The sequence below is a fragment of the Phycodurus eques genome, chromosome 14 (assembly GCF_024500275.1).
Source record: "Phycodurus eques isolate BA_2022a chromosome 14, UOR_Pequ_1.1, whole genome shotgun sequence".
NCBI lineage: Eukaryota > Metazoa > Chordata > Actinopteri > Syngnathiformes > Syngnathidae > Phycodurus > Phycodurus eques.
Window position 1 is genome coordinate 12053043 of NC_084538.1, and position 16398 is coordinate 12069440.

Genomic DNA, 16398 nt, shown 5'->3' on the forward strand with positions numbered 1-16398 from the left:
AGGTTGTCTGTACATGGATGGGCACTTCGCAGCTCGGCGGGGGCGGGAGGAAGGGGCAACATAGCAGCTGCTCAGGACATATGGGCAGAATTCATTAAGTCTGGCAAAATGAGCCAATTGTGGAGGTGGCAAGAGTGAGCGTTTGTATGTCTAATAGGGAAATACTCATTGGAGCTCAAGTATTCCACAGCATATAAATATTCAGAGCACAAATATCCTGCATGATAACTTCATCCGAAGGAATTATACTTGATGAAGCAGATTCGAAGCCGAACTAACAAGTGGGCAAAAAAAAGATGTCTCTGTTTTGATGGGCAGTGATTGAGCTGTTAGATGCATACACTATGTGTCCTTGAGGTCTTTCGCTGTGCATCTTCAAATGTCAGGAGAGCGCACTGTGTCTCAGACATAAACCTAATCACAATCTGTAAATGTTACAACTGTTTCCTTAATAGACGTGCACGCACGTTGGAGGTTTTCATTGAAATTCACACACATGAACCAACCAAAGACCTAACTGAATGCTGATTGACACGACCAGCTCGTGCTTCAACATGCAGTACACAATGCATTTCATGAATTACACAAATTTAGTGCGAACATGTCATAGCAAACGATGTCCTTGAACCTGCGCTGTCTTCATTGTATCCTTTTTTTTTTTTTTTTTAAAGAGCAGTTTGAACAGGAGTCAATTTACACTTATTCCTGTTTATCCAATATAAAGGTGTAATGTATGCTAATCCACCCGGTGTCAATAGGAACTGTTCAATGCATTTGAGATAATAGTGAAGGGGTTGCTCCTATCGAAGAGCTCCAAGATAAAGTCAATGGCACAGTCAATAACAATAGGTTTGTGGGCCTTAATGAGGAATGTTAATTTGAACACAATCAACTGGATTTCAGCTTAGGTGGTTATCAACCTTGGACTTGTATGAGGGTGTTGATAATGACGGCTGTAGAGAGGACTTTTTTTTCCATCTAAACACACCTTTAAAAAAAAAAGAAAATAAACTTCATAAAATGGTGAAACTCGAAAAACTTACACGTCAGTGACGCAAAACCCAGTGGTGTTCATTTAGCAGAACTGTATTTAGGAAATGCAAGACAAACCGTACAATACACACACACATCAAGTGAAGAAATATAAATTCTAGATATCACACTATAAGTGAATATGATTACAACTGTACCCTGTTGTCGTATAAATGTTGTACTAGAGTGGCTCCAACTACCAGAGACAAATTCCTTGTGTGTTTTTTGGACATACTTGGCAAATAAAGATGATTCTGATTCTGATTCAAGTCGCTGGCTTCTCAGTTACCACTGGAGCCGTTCAGTCCGGACTTTGTGTTCAAGTTGCATGTTATGAAGCCTGCTCGTCACTCTCTCCTTGATCCCATTCCATGAGCAGCTCTGAGGACACCTCTGTAAACAGATGATCCCAGTCCCAGAGCACATCTTCCTGCAGAGCAGCCAAAGAGGAATTGGGGGCAGACAGAGGTGCACCGAGAAAGAGAAAATGAGGAGAATGGGGGGAGAAGAGGGTGTACACATCATAAATCCTGATTACCAGGGAGGCAGGTGGACAACAGCTGGACAGTTCTTTGCTTGGAGCTCAGAGGCGATATTTACTAAAAATTCACTCACCTCCTTCACCTCCTGGTCTGGTGCTAAAACCTTTGTGAGGAGCTTCAAGTCGATCTCTCCATCCTGAAGAGACAGTCCAGTATATGTTGCATGGAAAACTCAATTGATCACCTTGACAAGTCAAGGTAATATAAAATAAATATATATATATATATATATATATATATATATATATACACACACACACACACACACACACACACACAGACACAAACAACACAAATTGTTGACTTACAAGAGTCTGGAATGCAGAGTGATATTTCAGGTCATTGTCCAGGTCTCTGTAGGTCATTACCCGAATGACTTGAACGCTAATTACAGGACATAAAGTGAGAAGATTTCACCCAAAAATCTTATTTCAATTCATTTCATGCAAAACAAGAGTTAGAAGAACATGAGAGAAGTTCTTGGATGCAAAGACTTCAAGCAAAGAAGATCAGAAAGCAGGAGATGTTTGCCAAGTGGTAAACTGCCTCAAACCGAAACCCAGCTGCTTATCTGGGGGATCGGAATTAAGTGAGGGGGCTCTGAAAGTGGCCGGGGCCTAGCGGCGCATGCCAGTCCTACTTATTGCACATTACACGCTACATTGCCCCTGCAATGAGTTCAATGTGGATATTATCTCGCACTGAGAGAGAGCCCCAGCCTAATAACCTCCACCGCTGTCATAGCCTCGCTACATATTCGACACATGTCGGCGTGCCTCTCGCTGCCCTGTAAATCAGAGGTTTCCGGTAACCCGGTAACACGGTTGCATAAAGGACCCGGTAACACGGTTGCATAAATCACACCCAACAGTTATTTGTCCACCTCAGCCAGATCAAGTGACGCACTCAGTGGCAATGGCAAGAGCGGAGGACAGGTGATCATCTCATTGTTCAACTCTTGTGATCTGTATGTGGACAAAACTGGTCTACAGATCTACCTCGGTGGAGTTGCTACTTGCATGTTGAGATCTTCTTCCTGCACTTCCTCCAAATCAGGAATGACTGGAATATCTAAAAACATAATACAATGTATTAGGATTTCTGGTTGGACAGTGAAAGAATCTTTAAATAAATTTAAGTAAATCTATGTATTTATTTTGGAAGCGCAAGTGTGTGTCAGTGTGGCATTTCTTCCCCTCCCACTCTCCCACTCAGAAAAGCGGTCCTGTCACAGTAGCCATGCGGCTATGAATATTCAGGAGTTGAGGCGGCAGCTCTTCCCGCTGTGAGAGGGGCTCTGGCCAGGGGCTCCCCAGAAAGCACCCCCCGCTACCTTAGCATTTGGGCCCTGTCAGTGCTGCCCACACCGAGGACCCGCAGTGGCCGGTGGGCCGACCTCCATGTCCACTCTGCCACTCCGACTGGCGCGGCGTCCAGCCATGTGCAGGAGCGTTTGCTCGCAGGCCCATCTGTGTGGGGTCGGATGTCACCTCGCGCGGAGAGCCGCCAGCCCGCTGCTCAAACAGTGGGAACCCGCTTTAATTGGCAAAACGCAACAGGAGAGAGGATGGGTCCACTCCCAAGAAGGACAAGGCAAACTTTCACAGCATTCCGCTTCGACATTTGTTGGAGGAGGAAAATATGAGCAGAGATAATGAGACATACAGCAAGACAAGATGGAAATGAGCTGTTGAAATGTCTGTGCTTGTATTATCAAAAGGTTAATTTGTTAATTGTTGTCCTAATTTATGTAAAAAGTTTCGGTTTTGACATGCTCACCTCATTAGATTCACCTGCACCATTTAATGACATCCAATTGAAGTGCTACACTGGATTCACAGATTGACTAACACCGTCAAAGGGTATTTTTGTTATTATAAAAAATAATGTTCATTATTTGTGATTGTAGCTGCACTGTGTCCTAGTGGTTAGCACGTCTGCTTTACATTGGTGAGGTTTTGGGTTCAAATCTCAGCTTCCACCTTCCTGTGTGGAGTTTGCAAGCCCTCCACTGTCTTGCATGGGTTTCTACAGGTACACCAGCTCCCTCGCAAATTCCAAAAATAAGCTCGTTAGCTTCATTGAAGACTCTAAATTGTCCATAGGTGGGAATGTGAATGGTTGTCTACAAGTGCCCTGCAACTGACTGCCGACCAGTCTGGGCCTCCAGCTCAACTGAAGCGCTATAAAAGCTTAATGGTAGATGGCTAAAAGGATGGATGGGTTTTCGATCTCATTTTTCCAGTTATGTGGCTAAAGGCCAGTAATCAAAATATTAGAAACACCTCTATGGATGATGCACTACAGTTCTACACCACTTAACATAATGGTAGATTTAAAACAGACCATTACTATTATTGTCAAGGCAGACATTTACATTCATTGGAGATTGTGCAGGTGTACCTAATGTTATGGTCGATGAATTGTTAGGCAGCAATCCGTACTTTCTGCATCTCTTGGTGCAGTTACCTCCAAAACTGGTGACACCTTTGGAAAACGGTTGCTTTCCTGAGCATTGTTTTGTCTGGATGGGCCATCAGACTACACATGCTTATTAGCTCTCCAGCAGAGTGTTGTCAGTGACAGAGACAAGCATGAGAGGAACAAGCCACATGGTGACAGAGAAATGTTGAGTTGCACTGCGTGAAGAGGGCTGTCAGTAATCTCTAGTCACAGTACTGCAGCCTGAGGGCAAAGTCAATAGCAGAGCTAAACAGAAGGGGTGATGGACGTGTGCATCCTCTGACGTGAGCAAGTATCTTGGCATCTTTGTCACAGCGGCTTTAGAATAACTCCAGAAAGCAAACAGGAGCAAGATGGATCACGGGGCCAACATTGCATTTTATTACTCTATAATGGCGACTAAGAAAAGAGAAATAAACGGTTTTGATTGTTTTTCACAAATGAATAATTATGAGGACAACTTCAGAAGTTTCTGTGTCAACTTTTTGTGTAGTTAAGAGAAGCCACCCCCTTGATAACTTATTTATTTCCCTTTTTTTTTTAATTAAACTAAATTAAAAATGCCTAGCTCGTTTATCCGCTGACAAGATTCATCTGTGTTTCTGATATCCAAATAAATGCAGGCGCAGGTATTTCATATTCATGAGGGCCCCGGTGACACTTTGTCCTCTCGTTTACAAAGCACAGCGTTCAGCAGAATCCGTCCCCCCTGGACCCCCAATCAAATTTAATGGTCTTAGTGCAATGACATCAAAAGCCTCGCCATCCGGCTCCTTGCAAATAGCATCCTGGCCTGTCTTTCTGTCCACACCCACTCTGACACCACTTCAGCCAGAAATGTGCTATGTGAAGCACACTGTTGTCTATGGAAAGTGTGCTATACACTGGAAAAAGACAACATTTGGAAATGAGCTGCACGTCCAATCTAGAGTGGAGGTCAAGCAGGACAAGAGCCCAGGCAAGCTCCATCATGAGGAGCCATTTCCTCTCCATTGCCTACCACTCCCACCACCCACTGTGTATGGACAACCTCGCCTGGACCTGGACATGCACCATCACATCAAGGCTGGTAGCGAGCGGCCTGAGCAGATCCTTTCTACACGGTCGGCTTCCCCGCTGACGCATGTAAATACCAAAAGGGGATAATTTGCAGTAAATGTAGACCTTCTCCCGGCAGGCACACACCAGTCAGCGACTTTGAACAGGACGTCTCGCCACATCAGTCGGGCCTCTTATAACGGACGTAGGGGTCCAGTTAAATGATCAGCTAAGCGTAAAATCCATTTTGAGAAGGGTTATGGGATGATATTCAACACATCAGCGGTTCGGTGTAAGACAGTGAGACATGAAGCAGATGTGTGTGTTTGCAGTCAGCGCTGCTATTTTAAGTGAACGTCAGGGAGCTGCGGGGGCAGCTGATGGGGCGATGAGAGCCACGACCCGGGTTCCCCTCTTTCTCCCAGCTAGTAGCCAGTGGACACATGGGATAAGCGACTGGGACATAATCAAGATCGTAGGGGCTATCTCACCACCCCTCAGCACTATAATTTCCAAAGACCCTGCCTCTGTGCTTCCGGCTCTGTTTTAAGAGCTCTCTCGGCACAGTGAAATCGTCTTTCTGACGGCATTAAGAGCGAGAGAACTGAACATCTTCAATTAAAAAATCTGACAATTTGTTACTGTGAACACAGGCGATATGTGAGGTCATTCATGTTGACTGAACTTTCTACAAATTATACCTTGAAGTACCAAGTTTGTAAAATTTGTAGAATGATTTCAGCATTGTAGAGCAGCAAAAGCTGTGTTCGCAATCATTTAAATCATTCTCTAATCACTGTATTGTTTATTGTTTTAAAATCAGCATATTTTTACTAAATTACAAACAAGCAAAGCTCTTCATGTCCATCTCTGTTGTGATATTTCCAGGCCACAACTCATGGATCCTGGGATCTTCAGTACTGCTTTTCTAATGACCAACAGTGATTCACTACTTTTCAAAATGCATTATGGGATACATTGAAGGGCACAAAATAGGGGATAACCTACACTCACTGATTCGAGCAGCACTCCAAAATGGCGAAATTACTATCTAGACCATTAGATAGTCACCAACATCGTGTCTGGGGGACCCACATTAAAGAATATAATCTGTATAACTCCATCAATATTGTCAACTCTGTTTTGAGCTGTTAATTTCACCCTATTTTACATGCTCCTTTGCATAGATAAAGAGCACGATCATATATTGCAAAGCTTTTCAGTCATTTCACAGTTCAGTCCAGACGTTGTTTGTTGTTCACAGAATTGGACCCTCAGGTGAGTCAAAGCAGAAATGTTCCTATGAGATGAGTTTGTGTGTGTGCGTGCGTGTGTGTGTGGTGATTAACCGTGTCGCTCTTGAAAGGGTGGAGGGAGGGGCACCCACTAAATTCCCTCAACACAATTCTGTGGCAAAAAGAGATCTAATTCTGCTTCATGAACATTTTCATGTTTATCAAAAGATGAGTGGTTATTTTCAAGGTGTCGGTGGTCAGAGTCACTGCTCTACATTCACATAGCTTCCAAAGAAAAATGTCACCAGTTACAATCTTGACGGCCCGCTTATCTGCACTACTGTTCAGAATAAATGTGCTGGGGAGGCACCAGAGGGTTCCTATCTGCCCGTGAGGAGAGACACGTAGTGAGGTCCTGGAAAGGGGCTCTTACCTCCATCATCATCTGATCCTTGGGGAGTTTGTGGTCGCAGCCGGCGGCTGTGGAAACAGAGAGCGTAAGAGCATTCAGTATTGAATACTTTCTAAATGCAGGCTAAATAGTGAGGTAATCTTAAATAGTGGAATTACTTGGTTACTTGGTTTTGTTACATCACCTTCATAGAAGCTTGGAAACTTAGGCTTGGTGCTACTATGAGATTCTGCTCCGAGTGACCAAATTAGCTGCCCTGCAAAGGATTGTTTCTAGGAATACCCAAAAAGCTCTTTTGGTTTTTAGTATGACTAAAACAAGACAGTTTAGAGGCAGTGCATCATGTTTAGGCGGCAAACTGGGCCGATCTACCTTAAACCCCTTTAATAGAAAGGACCAGCTGCTGTGATGCCTCAAAAATAGATGCCTGCATGCATCCTCTACCTGCTCTCCACATGACCATGTCTATTCTAATCACAGCTTCACTGTTATTCCAAGAATAACAGCAGAGCTTGGCTCCTCACGGTAATAAAAGTGATGACAACTTAGTCACGCTGGTTTTTTTTTTCAATCATGTTAAGTGATTGTTGTTGGAAGGTAAGGATTAGGTGCATCCAAGGGCAATCTCAATGAGCGCCAATTCCACTTTACTGCGAAGGGAACATTTAAATTTAAAGACCTATGTTTATCCACGCACAGAAATGTTACTGTCATTGAATTCAATCAGCAGCAACAAAAGTACTTGGAAGAACGGTTGATAATATGGCTGAGTCAGCTTACTCTTCCAGGTCGTCGGCAGCAGCTCTTCTTGAAGATCTGTGTAGATGCAGAAAGTATAACAAATTGTAAGGCACTGTTCGTTTAACTGGTGTAATTCCCTTCTGTAAAATAACAGTCTTCAAATATATCTTATGATAGTAATTCTGCTCTCAGCGTGGTCAGCGATACTTGCGTCTCACTGCTTTCCTCTGCCAGATCTCCTGCTGAATCATGCTGCAATCGTGTAAGACTTTACTAGTGCTACACAGCACAACGTAGTGTTTTAATAGCAACTGTTATTTTCAACACAAGCTCTCCTTTTCAGCACACGTAGCAATCACATCAAGTCAGAAAAATATATAATTGATGTAGTTGATGTTTTTATGGGAAATAGCCAAGTTAAATTTGGGTTTAGCATGTATTCAATAGCAAAGACAAGTCGTCTTAAAGTCAGTGAATCCAATTTCATTCTGTAAAATGTTTGTTTGTTTTCTTGGTTACATAGTGCCCCCTATTGGTTAAAAAGATGACACACTCCGACCCGGAAAAGTCTTTCTCATGATGTTACTTGAAGTATTCCACGCTGCCAACAGTTAACAATTTATGTAAAACTTTGTGCTTTGCACGATGCTTTGGCCTTGTAAATCATGTCACAGAGTTGTTATGTTGTAAGAAAATTAAATAGGAGTCTGACTAACATGGACAATTTGTGTATCGACAGGAATAACCTTTAGTCCCATTTTATTTTGTTGTTACTAGCAACATAAAACATTTTTATTCATTTTTTTTATTTACACTGTAAGTAAAGCTCACAGCCACCGATAAAGCTCCCACTAAGAACCTAATAGATGCCTGCACACATCATGTTATTGGAACCTGAACAGAACACACTAACTGATTTGTATGTTATAAAGAATAGATTATAAGCATCCTACGGCCTTTAAGAATTTATTCAGTATTTACTATTATTTACCAGAACTCTTAATTACTTGATGTGTTTTCTGATATTGCAAAGCCAACAGTGAAGAAGAAGCAGGTGTCCAACCAGGCCGGGCAGAGAGAAGCTGAGAGCCTCGTGTACCTGCCTGCCCTTGGACTGTGTCCTATCTGGGCGGAGGCGGTGCGGGTTCAACACTTAAGACACATTACTGGCTCCTTGATTAAGACTCATGTAAAGCAAAGCGATAGACCTGGTAAAACTGTCTGGAAAAAAGTTGTTAGGGATAAAATATATTGTGACAACCTGGTTTCAAAGGTTCATCAATAAACTGACAGATCATTTAGTGTCAATTAGAAGTGATAGATCGACAAATCCTGGGATTTCTGCAGCTGGGATTAGTGGGAGGAGGGCAGCAGTGATTGAGCATGCGGGGTGACATTGAAGGGAAAAGTCCTTGCTGGCTCCAGGGGGGGCCATTACTTACTTTGTTTCAGAGAGGATCAATGCACGTGCAAAACCCCTTCACACCTCCCGTATTTCAATTGCTTTGAGGCCGGGAATTAAGTTGGGTTACAAAAAAATGCAGAGAAGCGACACGTTGACCTTCTAGTGAGAGGAGGAAAGAGCCATTGAGTTTGCTGGTTGGCCTGCTTACACTGACGGTGCAGCAAAGTTCCAATGTGCTCGCTTCAGAAGAAAACTGCGGAACTTACATGGCAGGCACCCCACCAATATAACACATTAACATAGATGTTCTGTCCTAAATATTTAATAACTGTCTCCATGTAGTGTTGTGCTCCCCATGTACAGCAGCTCATATGGGGTGATTAAGTGTCTGGAACCTCTGTGATGGAGGGACTAGCTGGCTAACAGTGCCCTCCTGTGGCTGATGTATTAACCATGTCAATTACCACCTTGCTAGCAGATGAAGACAAATGGAGAATGGCCTGCTCAGACAGGCTCGCTCTAACCTTGTTGATTCACAGCTCCGGGACCAAATATGCACTGACAAATAAACTCGTTCCACAGCATCAGAGTCCATTAATAAAATGCAAAGCCAGAACACAGCTCGCTGCCTCCGGTGGAGGCAATGAGGAGCAAAGATGAAGAGACATACTTGCCAGATCCGGAGCTTTCTTCTGCCCAGCCGCCCTGCCTCCTGGGTGGTTTAGGAGGGGGGCCCTGCAGATGAAGAAAATCAAACAACAACAAAAACTGAAAAACACCAATATGAAAATAGTTTAGTTTCAGACCAATAAACAGTCATTTGGGTTCAATCTTATAGAACAACAATTGCAGGCTTCTGTAAATTCATTTTGTTTTTTTCTATCACAGATTGATGGCTCAAGTGTTGATGACAATTTAATGTAATATTTTTGGGGGTTGCGCACAATTCCAGAACAGGAGGAAGCCCGGTGGGTTTGTGGTAGAGATCCTCAGTTTACATCTCGGCCCTCTTGCGTGGGGTTTCCCCGGCTTCCTCCCACATTCCAAAAACATGCATGTTAGCTTCATTGAAGACTGATTGTTTGTTTATACAGTGGATATAAAAAGTCAACACACCCCTATTCAAATTCCAGGTTTCTGTGTGATAAAAACAATGAGACAGACAAATCATATCAAAACGTTTTTCACACATTATGTGACTTACAACCTGTACAACTCAATTGAAAGAATGTTTTTGATCTTTTCAAGAGAGTAAGTAAAAATAAACTACTGAAAAAATGTGGTTGCACAACTGTGCACACCCTCTTACAGCTTTCATGGGGCTGTGTTCAGAATTAACCAATTACATTCAAGCTTACGTTAAATGGGAATCAGCACACACATGCCGCAATTATTGCCTCTGAAAAAGGTTGGAGCTGTTCTAGTAGGGTTTCTCATAATTGTTTTGTTGTTGTTGTTTGTTTGTTTTTTTGCTTTCTAGAAGAAACCGGAGGATTTTGTGCTAACATTGAGTGCTATTTCAAACTGTTCATAATTCCCTCCACCTTGTCTAAGGCCACAGTTCCAGCTGAAGAAAAACAACCCCAAAGCATGGTGCTGCCACCACCATGCTTCACTGTTGGTATGGTGTTCTTTTGGTGAGAAGCAGTGTTGTGTTTGCGCCAAACATACTTTTTGGAATTACAGCCCAAACGTTCGATTTTTTTTTTACCATCAATATCTGTTTGTTTTTACTTCCCCATTTGGAAGGGGGGGGTAATGTCGAGCTCTATAGGTTATCATTACAGGTCACATTAAAGATGGAAAATAAATAAATGATTTACCTTGGTGTCATTATTCTGAATGAGGCTAATAATTATTTACAAGGGTATGAAGACTTTTAAAATCCACTATATGTGGCCTGGCTACCAGTCCAGAATCTAAACTATGGCGCAACAACAAGTTTCCCAGTAAGGCCAGTAGGGGGAGTGCTTGTCTGCAACAGAAGACTCCAGATGTCCACCAGTGAAACAGAACAGACCTAAGAGCTTAATTGAAATGTTGTTCTGAGGATGTGATAAGCACGAGTGCACTCAAATAGTTAAGCTGCATCAATTTTGTTTTGAATAGCCACATGTCCAAGACCACAACATATGGAGCACAGAGTGTGGGAACAGCCAAGCGCTCTATGTAAGTCTGACCTTAAAATAGATTAACGGGGAAAAAATGACCTTCTCCCTATCGTTCTTTGATTCTGAAAATAGTAAAGCAAGTATGCATCTTGATCCTGAGAGTGGGACCCTGAGAACTGCCCTTGAATGAACGCATTCCTCCGAGCTCACGAGCAGGGGCACGAGACAAATGAATGTGGAAAAAAAAGCCACAACATTTCTCATTACCAAATTGAGTCTGCAGAGGACAAAGTGCTCATGAAGAATTTCTTTCATTTTATGATGAAATAGGAAATAATTTTTCATGGCTGGCCCCCTTCACCCGAGCTATTTATAAATCTGGACGTCACTTATTGGGCACAGGTTGAGGGAGGCACACACTTACACACAAATGGATAAAACCGCTTATAGGGAGAATTGGGCTCAACAAGCACATTAAATTTTGTACAGTTAGTGACCAGCTTTTCATCAACATCCAGTTTGGATATAAGATGAACGATTACAACAATTTAGGCAACATGGAAAAATGTAAGATTGGGCAATGTGGCCTTTAAAAAAAAAAATCTGATCTTTTTTCACAAAAATCCCATTTCCGATTTCAATCAAATGTTCCTCTTCGCTTGTAGAACAAGCAAATGACAATGATAGTCCAAATTTTATTTTTTTGGTTTATTTCTTCTGACACCGAACAAGCGGTGAAACTGTTTTTTCATTCAGCGTGATTGACTCTGTGATTAACTTCCACCAGGCTCCTTTCTTGTCAGACGCAAAACAATGTCAAAATGATTTTGTTCATATTGTCTGTTTCTTAGTGGGAATTACAGTGAACTTGCTAGTTGGTTTTTTAAAGAAGAGTCACTAGAGGAGGGCCGTGACCAAATCGTTAGGTCGGCAACACTGACTTCTGTAAACTAGATCATCTTTGTTCGCAGCCTTTTTTTTTTTTTTTTTTTTTTTTGGAAGCAGAATACATCAAGGGGGTGAGACGCCAAAAATTGTTTTGTTGTCCTGTCAAATAAACTCAAATTAACCGCTAAAAGCGATTGTCAGTCAGTGAGTGAATATGAACTGTTCAAGAAATTGATACTCAACATTGTTGGTTATAAATTAGTGGGGGGAGGGGGGAATCCTTTTGGTGGTATCTCATAAAAGCACAATAGCAAAACATGCTTTCATTCTGTAATTAATCCTTTAGATGCCCACTGAGCTTAGTTTTGTTTGACTTTTGAAGCATATTTTTCCAGAAAATTTTGTTATTACTCCAAATAGTTTGCCTTTTGAAGTGTTCTGCTTTCTTTGGAGGTTCCACTGTATTTCAAACCATTAGGTACCTTCAAATTCTCTGCATTTCACTGAAAAAATATGTGCCCTCATCCACACATTACTGTGCCTCCAATTGCTCATGACCAAATATGTTAGGGCTGTTATAACAATTAGCTATGCCCTCATGGTTTCTAAATTAGGATTCTGTGATGGTCTCCAGGGCAAGGAACTTGTTGTGTCCAAACCGTATGAGTCCAAAAAGCAGTGGCGTCTTTGTTTAAAAGGATGCCAGGAATGTGACCAATCAGTTGGGTATTTCAGGCGGAAGAGGCCAAGCTTGATAAACGATGACTGTAAATAAACCCACAGCACGCTGGAAAAATGTATTGCGTTTGCAGAGCAGGTCAGAGGGGGCACGAGAATACTGGTGGCTGCATTGAGGAAGTGGCCTAATTTGGGAAGATTAGCCTAAAGCGGCAGCATTGCTGGGATTTTTCTGCTTAAGTGCTGGCTGCTTGACAATTTACCAAACCAGGCGACGTGACGTGATTCCTTAAATGCCAACGATGAAGTGATAGGAATTGCTCTCCTTTAACTGTCTGTGCTGCTATGACTTGTCTCGCATATTTGTGTCTTATATTTAGACACATTTTTTGCATTGTTAAATACAAGTATTTTGTGCTGAGACATCACTGGTAAAATTGTTATTGAGTCTGCTAAATGTTCAGGTACACTGCAAAAAAATATTCTATCCATACTGGATATATTTATCAAAGTACTACTTGGCCACCAATTTTGGAATCAATATTTTCCTTAATGTTTTATTATTACATAGCCTTTAGTAACATAGCGTGCAATGTTTTAAGTAACATTTTAATAATCTTACAAATGCAAAAATATGTGAAGTTCTGTCTTGAGGAGAAGAAGAAGATATAGATTAAACAAAGCTCACTCTACAGGGTACATTCTGTCGGTAAACTTTTAAAACTACACTGAGCGGCCAAGACGTGCACCATTTTCCTAAATGCCATTTCCAGTTCTACAATAGTCCTCACATTTGTTTATGTTTTTGTTTTGGTTGTTTTGGGTAGTTGCTATCACTGGTACTCTTCTGTGGCAGAAAAATAAACTTAGTTAAACATTTAGCGTTTCCGGGGTATATCTGGTAAGGTCTCTCGTGATGTCATGGACGTCAATGATTGCAAGACGAGATTTTGTACCACTTTAAAGGAATATTGGTCCAGAAAATTATATTTTCCAAAGGTTCCACTAATAAAATGTGGAAAAAAATATGAGATTGTTTGTTTGTGAAATGCGCATGTGATCTGCATGGTCTTTTTTGTTGCGATCTGCAAAAGTGCATTAGAAGGTCCTGGGTCTGAATGTATTACCAGGTCTGGAATGAAATGTAAACTCAAAGAGGACAACTGTTACTGAGGGTTTTGGAGCATTTGATATCTACTCAAGAGAGAACATGGCAACTGAAACATTTTAAGCATATTAGTAGTAAACAAATCACTCCAATAAACCTTTATACCATTTTTGTCAAGCTCAAACTGCATACTATGATTTTCAAAAGACAAACACATTTAAAAACAGGAAAGGGATCAAAACCAAGCAGTTGAGCTGGACTTTTAATATGATCCCTGAATGATTCTGTGGTATGGTATAAAGCTGATTGTGGAGTGTTTACAACAGAAGCAGAACAAAACCACCACAATGTTCATGCAACCTACCTCATCGTCATCCTGGATTAACGCATCCATTTGAGAGATAATACATTTTGTGGTTATTGCAAGAATAATGTCCTGTATAACATGTAAACAAGCATTATATATAATGAGCTTACATACTTCTCCGGCAGAAGCGGACGTGGAGGACTTTCTGGAGCTGCGTGCATCTCCAAGTGACTGGTCTGCTGCGAGGCGGGCTCTTCGGCCAGATTTTGCCACCTGCAAATGACAATACGGAACTCATATTACTATTTGATACGACACATGGTAAAATTTCCATTTTACAAGAAAAAAACTATGGATTTGGGGAAATAGCTTTCTATTCCGCTTCTTTAAATCTGACATTACAGTGTTTTTAAACCCATTATCAGTGATATCCATCATCCATTTTCTATACAATTTGTCCTTATTTGGGTCGTGGGTGAGCTGGAGCTTGTCCCCGATGACTTTGGGGTGAGAAGCAGGGTACACCCTGGACTGCTCGCCGGCCAATCGGAGAACATGCAAACTGCTTTTAGGAAAGTCTGAGCTGAGATTCGAATCCAGATGAGTTACGCACTACTGCACCGTGCCTCAATATAAAGGAGTACTGAATATTAAGTACAAGGGAATTGGTATTATAAGTAATATAATACTAAGTATAAAGTAATATAATACTAAGTATAATATAATATTAAGTACAAGGGAATTGGTATTATGACATTACTCTTGATGATAATAGTCACTACATCTACGTTGCTCAAATATTATCTAAAACCTAGATATTACAGACAGACAGCCTGCTTTATTCACACAGCTTTGACTTGCTGTCTATAATTGTGAGTACCAGTGAGTGAAGGCATACATCTTCTGTCTCGTAGCAAAACAACTTTTATACAAGCTAAAAGCTATCCCAGTCTTCTGAATGCCAGCTGGGAGACTGCCTTATTAGCATAGCTAGCTTAGCTTTCGTTTAGCTACGCGTCTTTAACAAAGATGCAGACCTTTCCGGTTGCAGTTTATCATCAGAGACAATCGATGTTGTGTCTAGATTGTTGAGTAAGGGTGACACTAAGCAAGGAACTACCTTAACTTACATACAAGTTGACTAACGTTTTACTTCAACTTGGTTCACGCGGCTAACGCTAGCATGCTACGTCGAGTGCTTCCGATGTCACGTACGAATAGAGCCCCACTTTTCACTTCCACAGTAACACTCACGTTTTTAACTGTCCCACTGTCACCCAGTTGCCCGCCGTCATCCATGTCGATGGTGGTTTGGTTTAGTTCAAGGCCGCCATCGCCTTCATTCGCTTGGATATCAACAAGCTTCACAACCGGGCAACGGTCACCATGGTAACGGTTGGAGGAAAGCGCATGGCTGATAGGTGTTGAACAAATTAAAACCAAATTAGCAATTATTGTGTAGTCTTTGCGTTTATTCCGTACTGTTGAACTATTTTTAAATCACCACAAAATCAATATCTCACAAAATCGAAAACATTCCCTGTCAATATCACTTGTGGTACCCAATAATGTCCACTAGGTATCACTGTTGTTCATCTTTTGAGCGTGCACAACGAGCTTCTCCCAGCGTTATCAGCTTGAGCGTCATGTCAAAAGCACTTGTTGCCTTTGTGTTATTTATATACGTTTGCAATGCTGTGGTATTATTGGCATCGCGTTTAAAACAACATGTACCTAGCATCTGATTTACATCAGCCTTATGTCAATATAATCTGCCTTCAGAATCAGTATAGTGCTGGCCAATGTAAATGAAGCCAGTGTTTTCCAACCCCTATTGAGCCACGGCGCAAAACCTGTCACACAAAGTGAATTCAAAGGTTCATTTTGTAGCCTAACCTCTGCCATCTAGTGGAAGAGCATTTATTTCTTCTGTCTGTCACAACACGTCGCTGTCATAGATAGTTGAAGAAGATAATCATTATTTGTCCATCCATCCATTTGTATTGTCGTAAAAGTTTCGGGCCGCGTGTCATGGCACACTGGGTGGGAATCGCTGATTTAAACAAAATTAGCAATGAGCATTTTCCCATCTTCTGGTCGGTTGGTCAGAGCAAACCTTGTTCCAGGCACACAGTCGGTAACTATCTGCACATATCGATACTTTTAAGTTGCGTATGAGGTATTTTATTTCATTTTGTTTATTCCCCCCATTAGATACATCTTTATTCTGAACTGCTGCTGTAATATTGCATTTCTAGGCTATTGCGGTTTCTTCCGTTGCGTTATTGTGGTGGTAGTGAGGTGGATGAAGTCAAGTAAGTCCGTATTTAAAGCCAAACGTCCAACTCAGATTAAGATCAGTCCCAAATTGTCGCATCTGGGTCTCACTTCGCCGCCCCTCCCTCCGAGGCGTCACGGCCGGAGAGTATAAAGGTCGG

The 16398-nt window shown here is 41.7% G+C and overlaps 1 protein-coding gene across 3 annotated transcripts; it reads right to left on the reverse strand.

Annotated features, from left to right (window-relative positions):
- Positions 1-1070: 1070 nt before the first annotated feature.
- LOC133412930 (intraflagellar transport protein 43 homolog A) lies at positions 1071-15452 on the reverse strand. Of its 3 annotated transcripts, none has more exons than XM_061696706.1 (9): positions 15215-15452; positions 14131-14233; positions 9539-9603; positions 7503-7538; positions 6744-6790; positions 2573-2645; positions 1883-1958; positions 1648-1710; positions 1071-1458 (listed from the first exon to the last, which is right to left on the reverse strand). In XM_061696706.1, exons 1-9 carry the CDS (start codon positions 15253-15255, stop codon positions 1318-1320), a joined length of 645 nt encoding a protein of 214 aa, XP_061552690.1. In that variant the 5' UTR covers positions 15256-15452; the 3' UTR covers positions 1071-1317. The 3 variants fall into 3 exon arrangements, with proteins under 3 accessions (XP_061552690.1, XP_061552689.1, XP_061552691.1); XM_061696705.1 differs by having other exon boundaries at positions 14135-14233; positions 15215-15450; XM_061696707.1 differs by having other exon boundaries at positions 1071-1462; positions 14135-14233; positions 15215-15447.
- Positions 15453-16398: the final 946 nt, after the last annotated feature.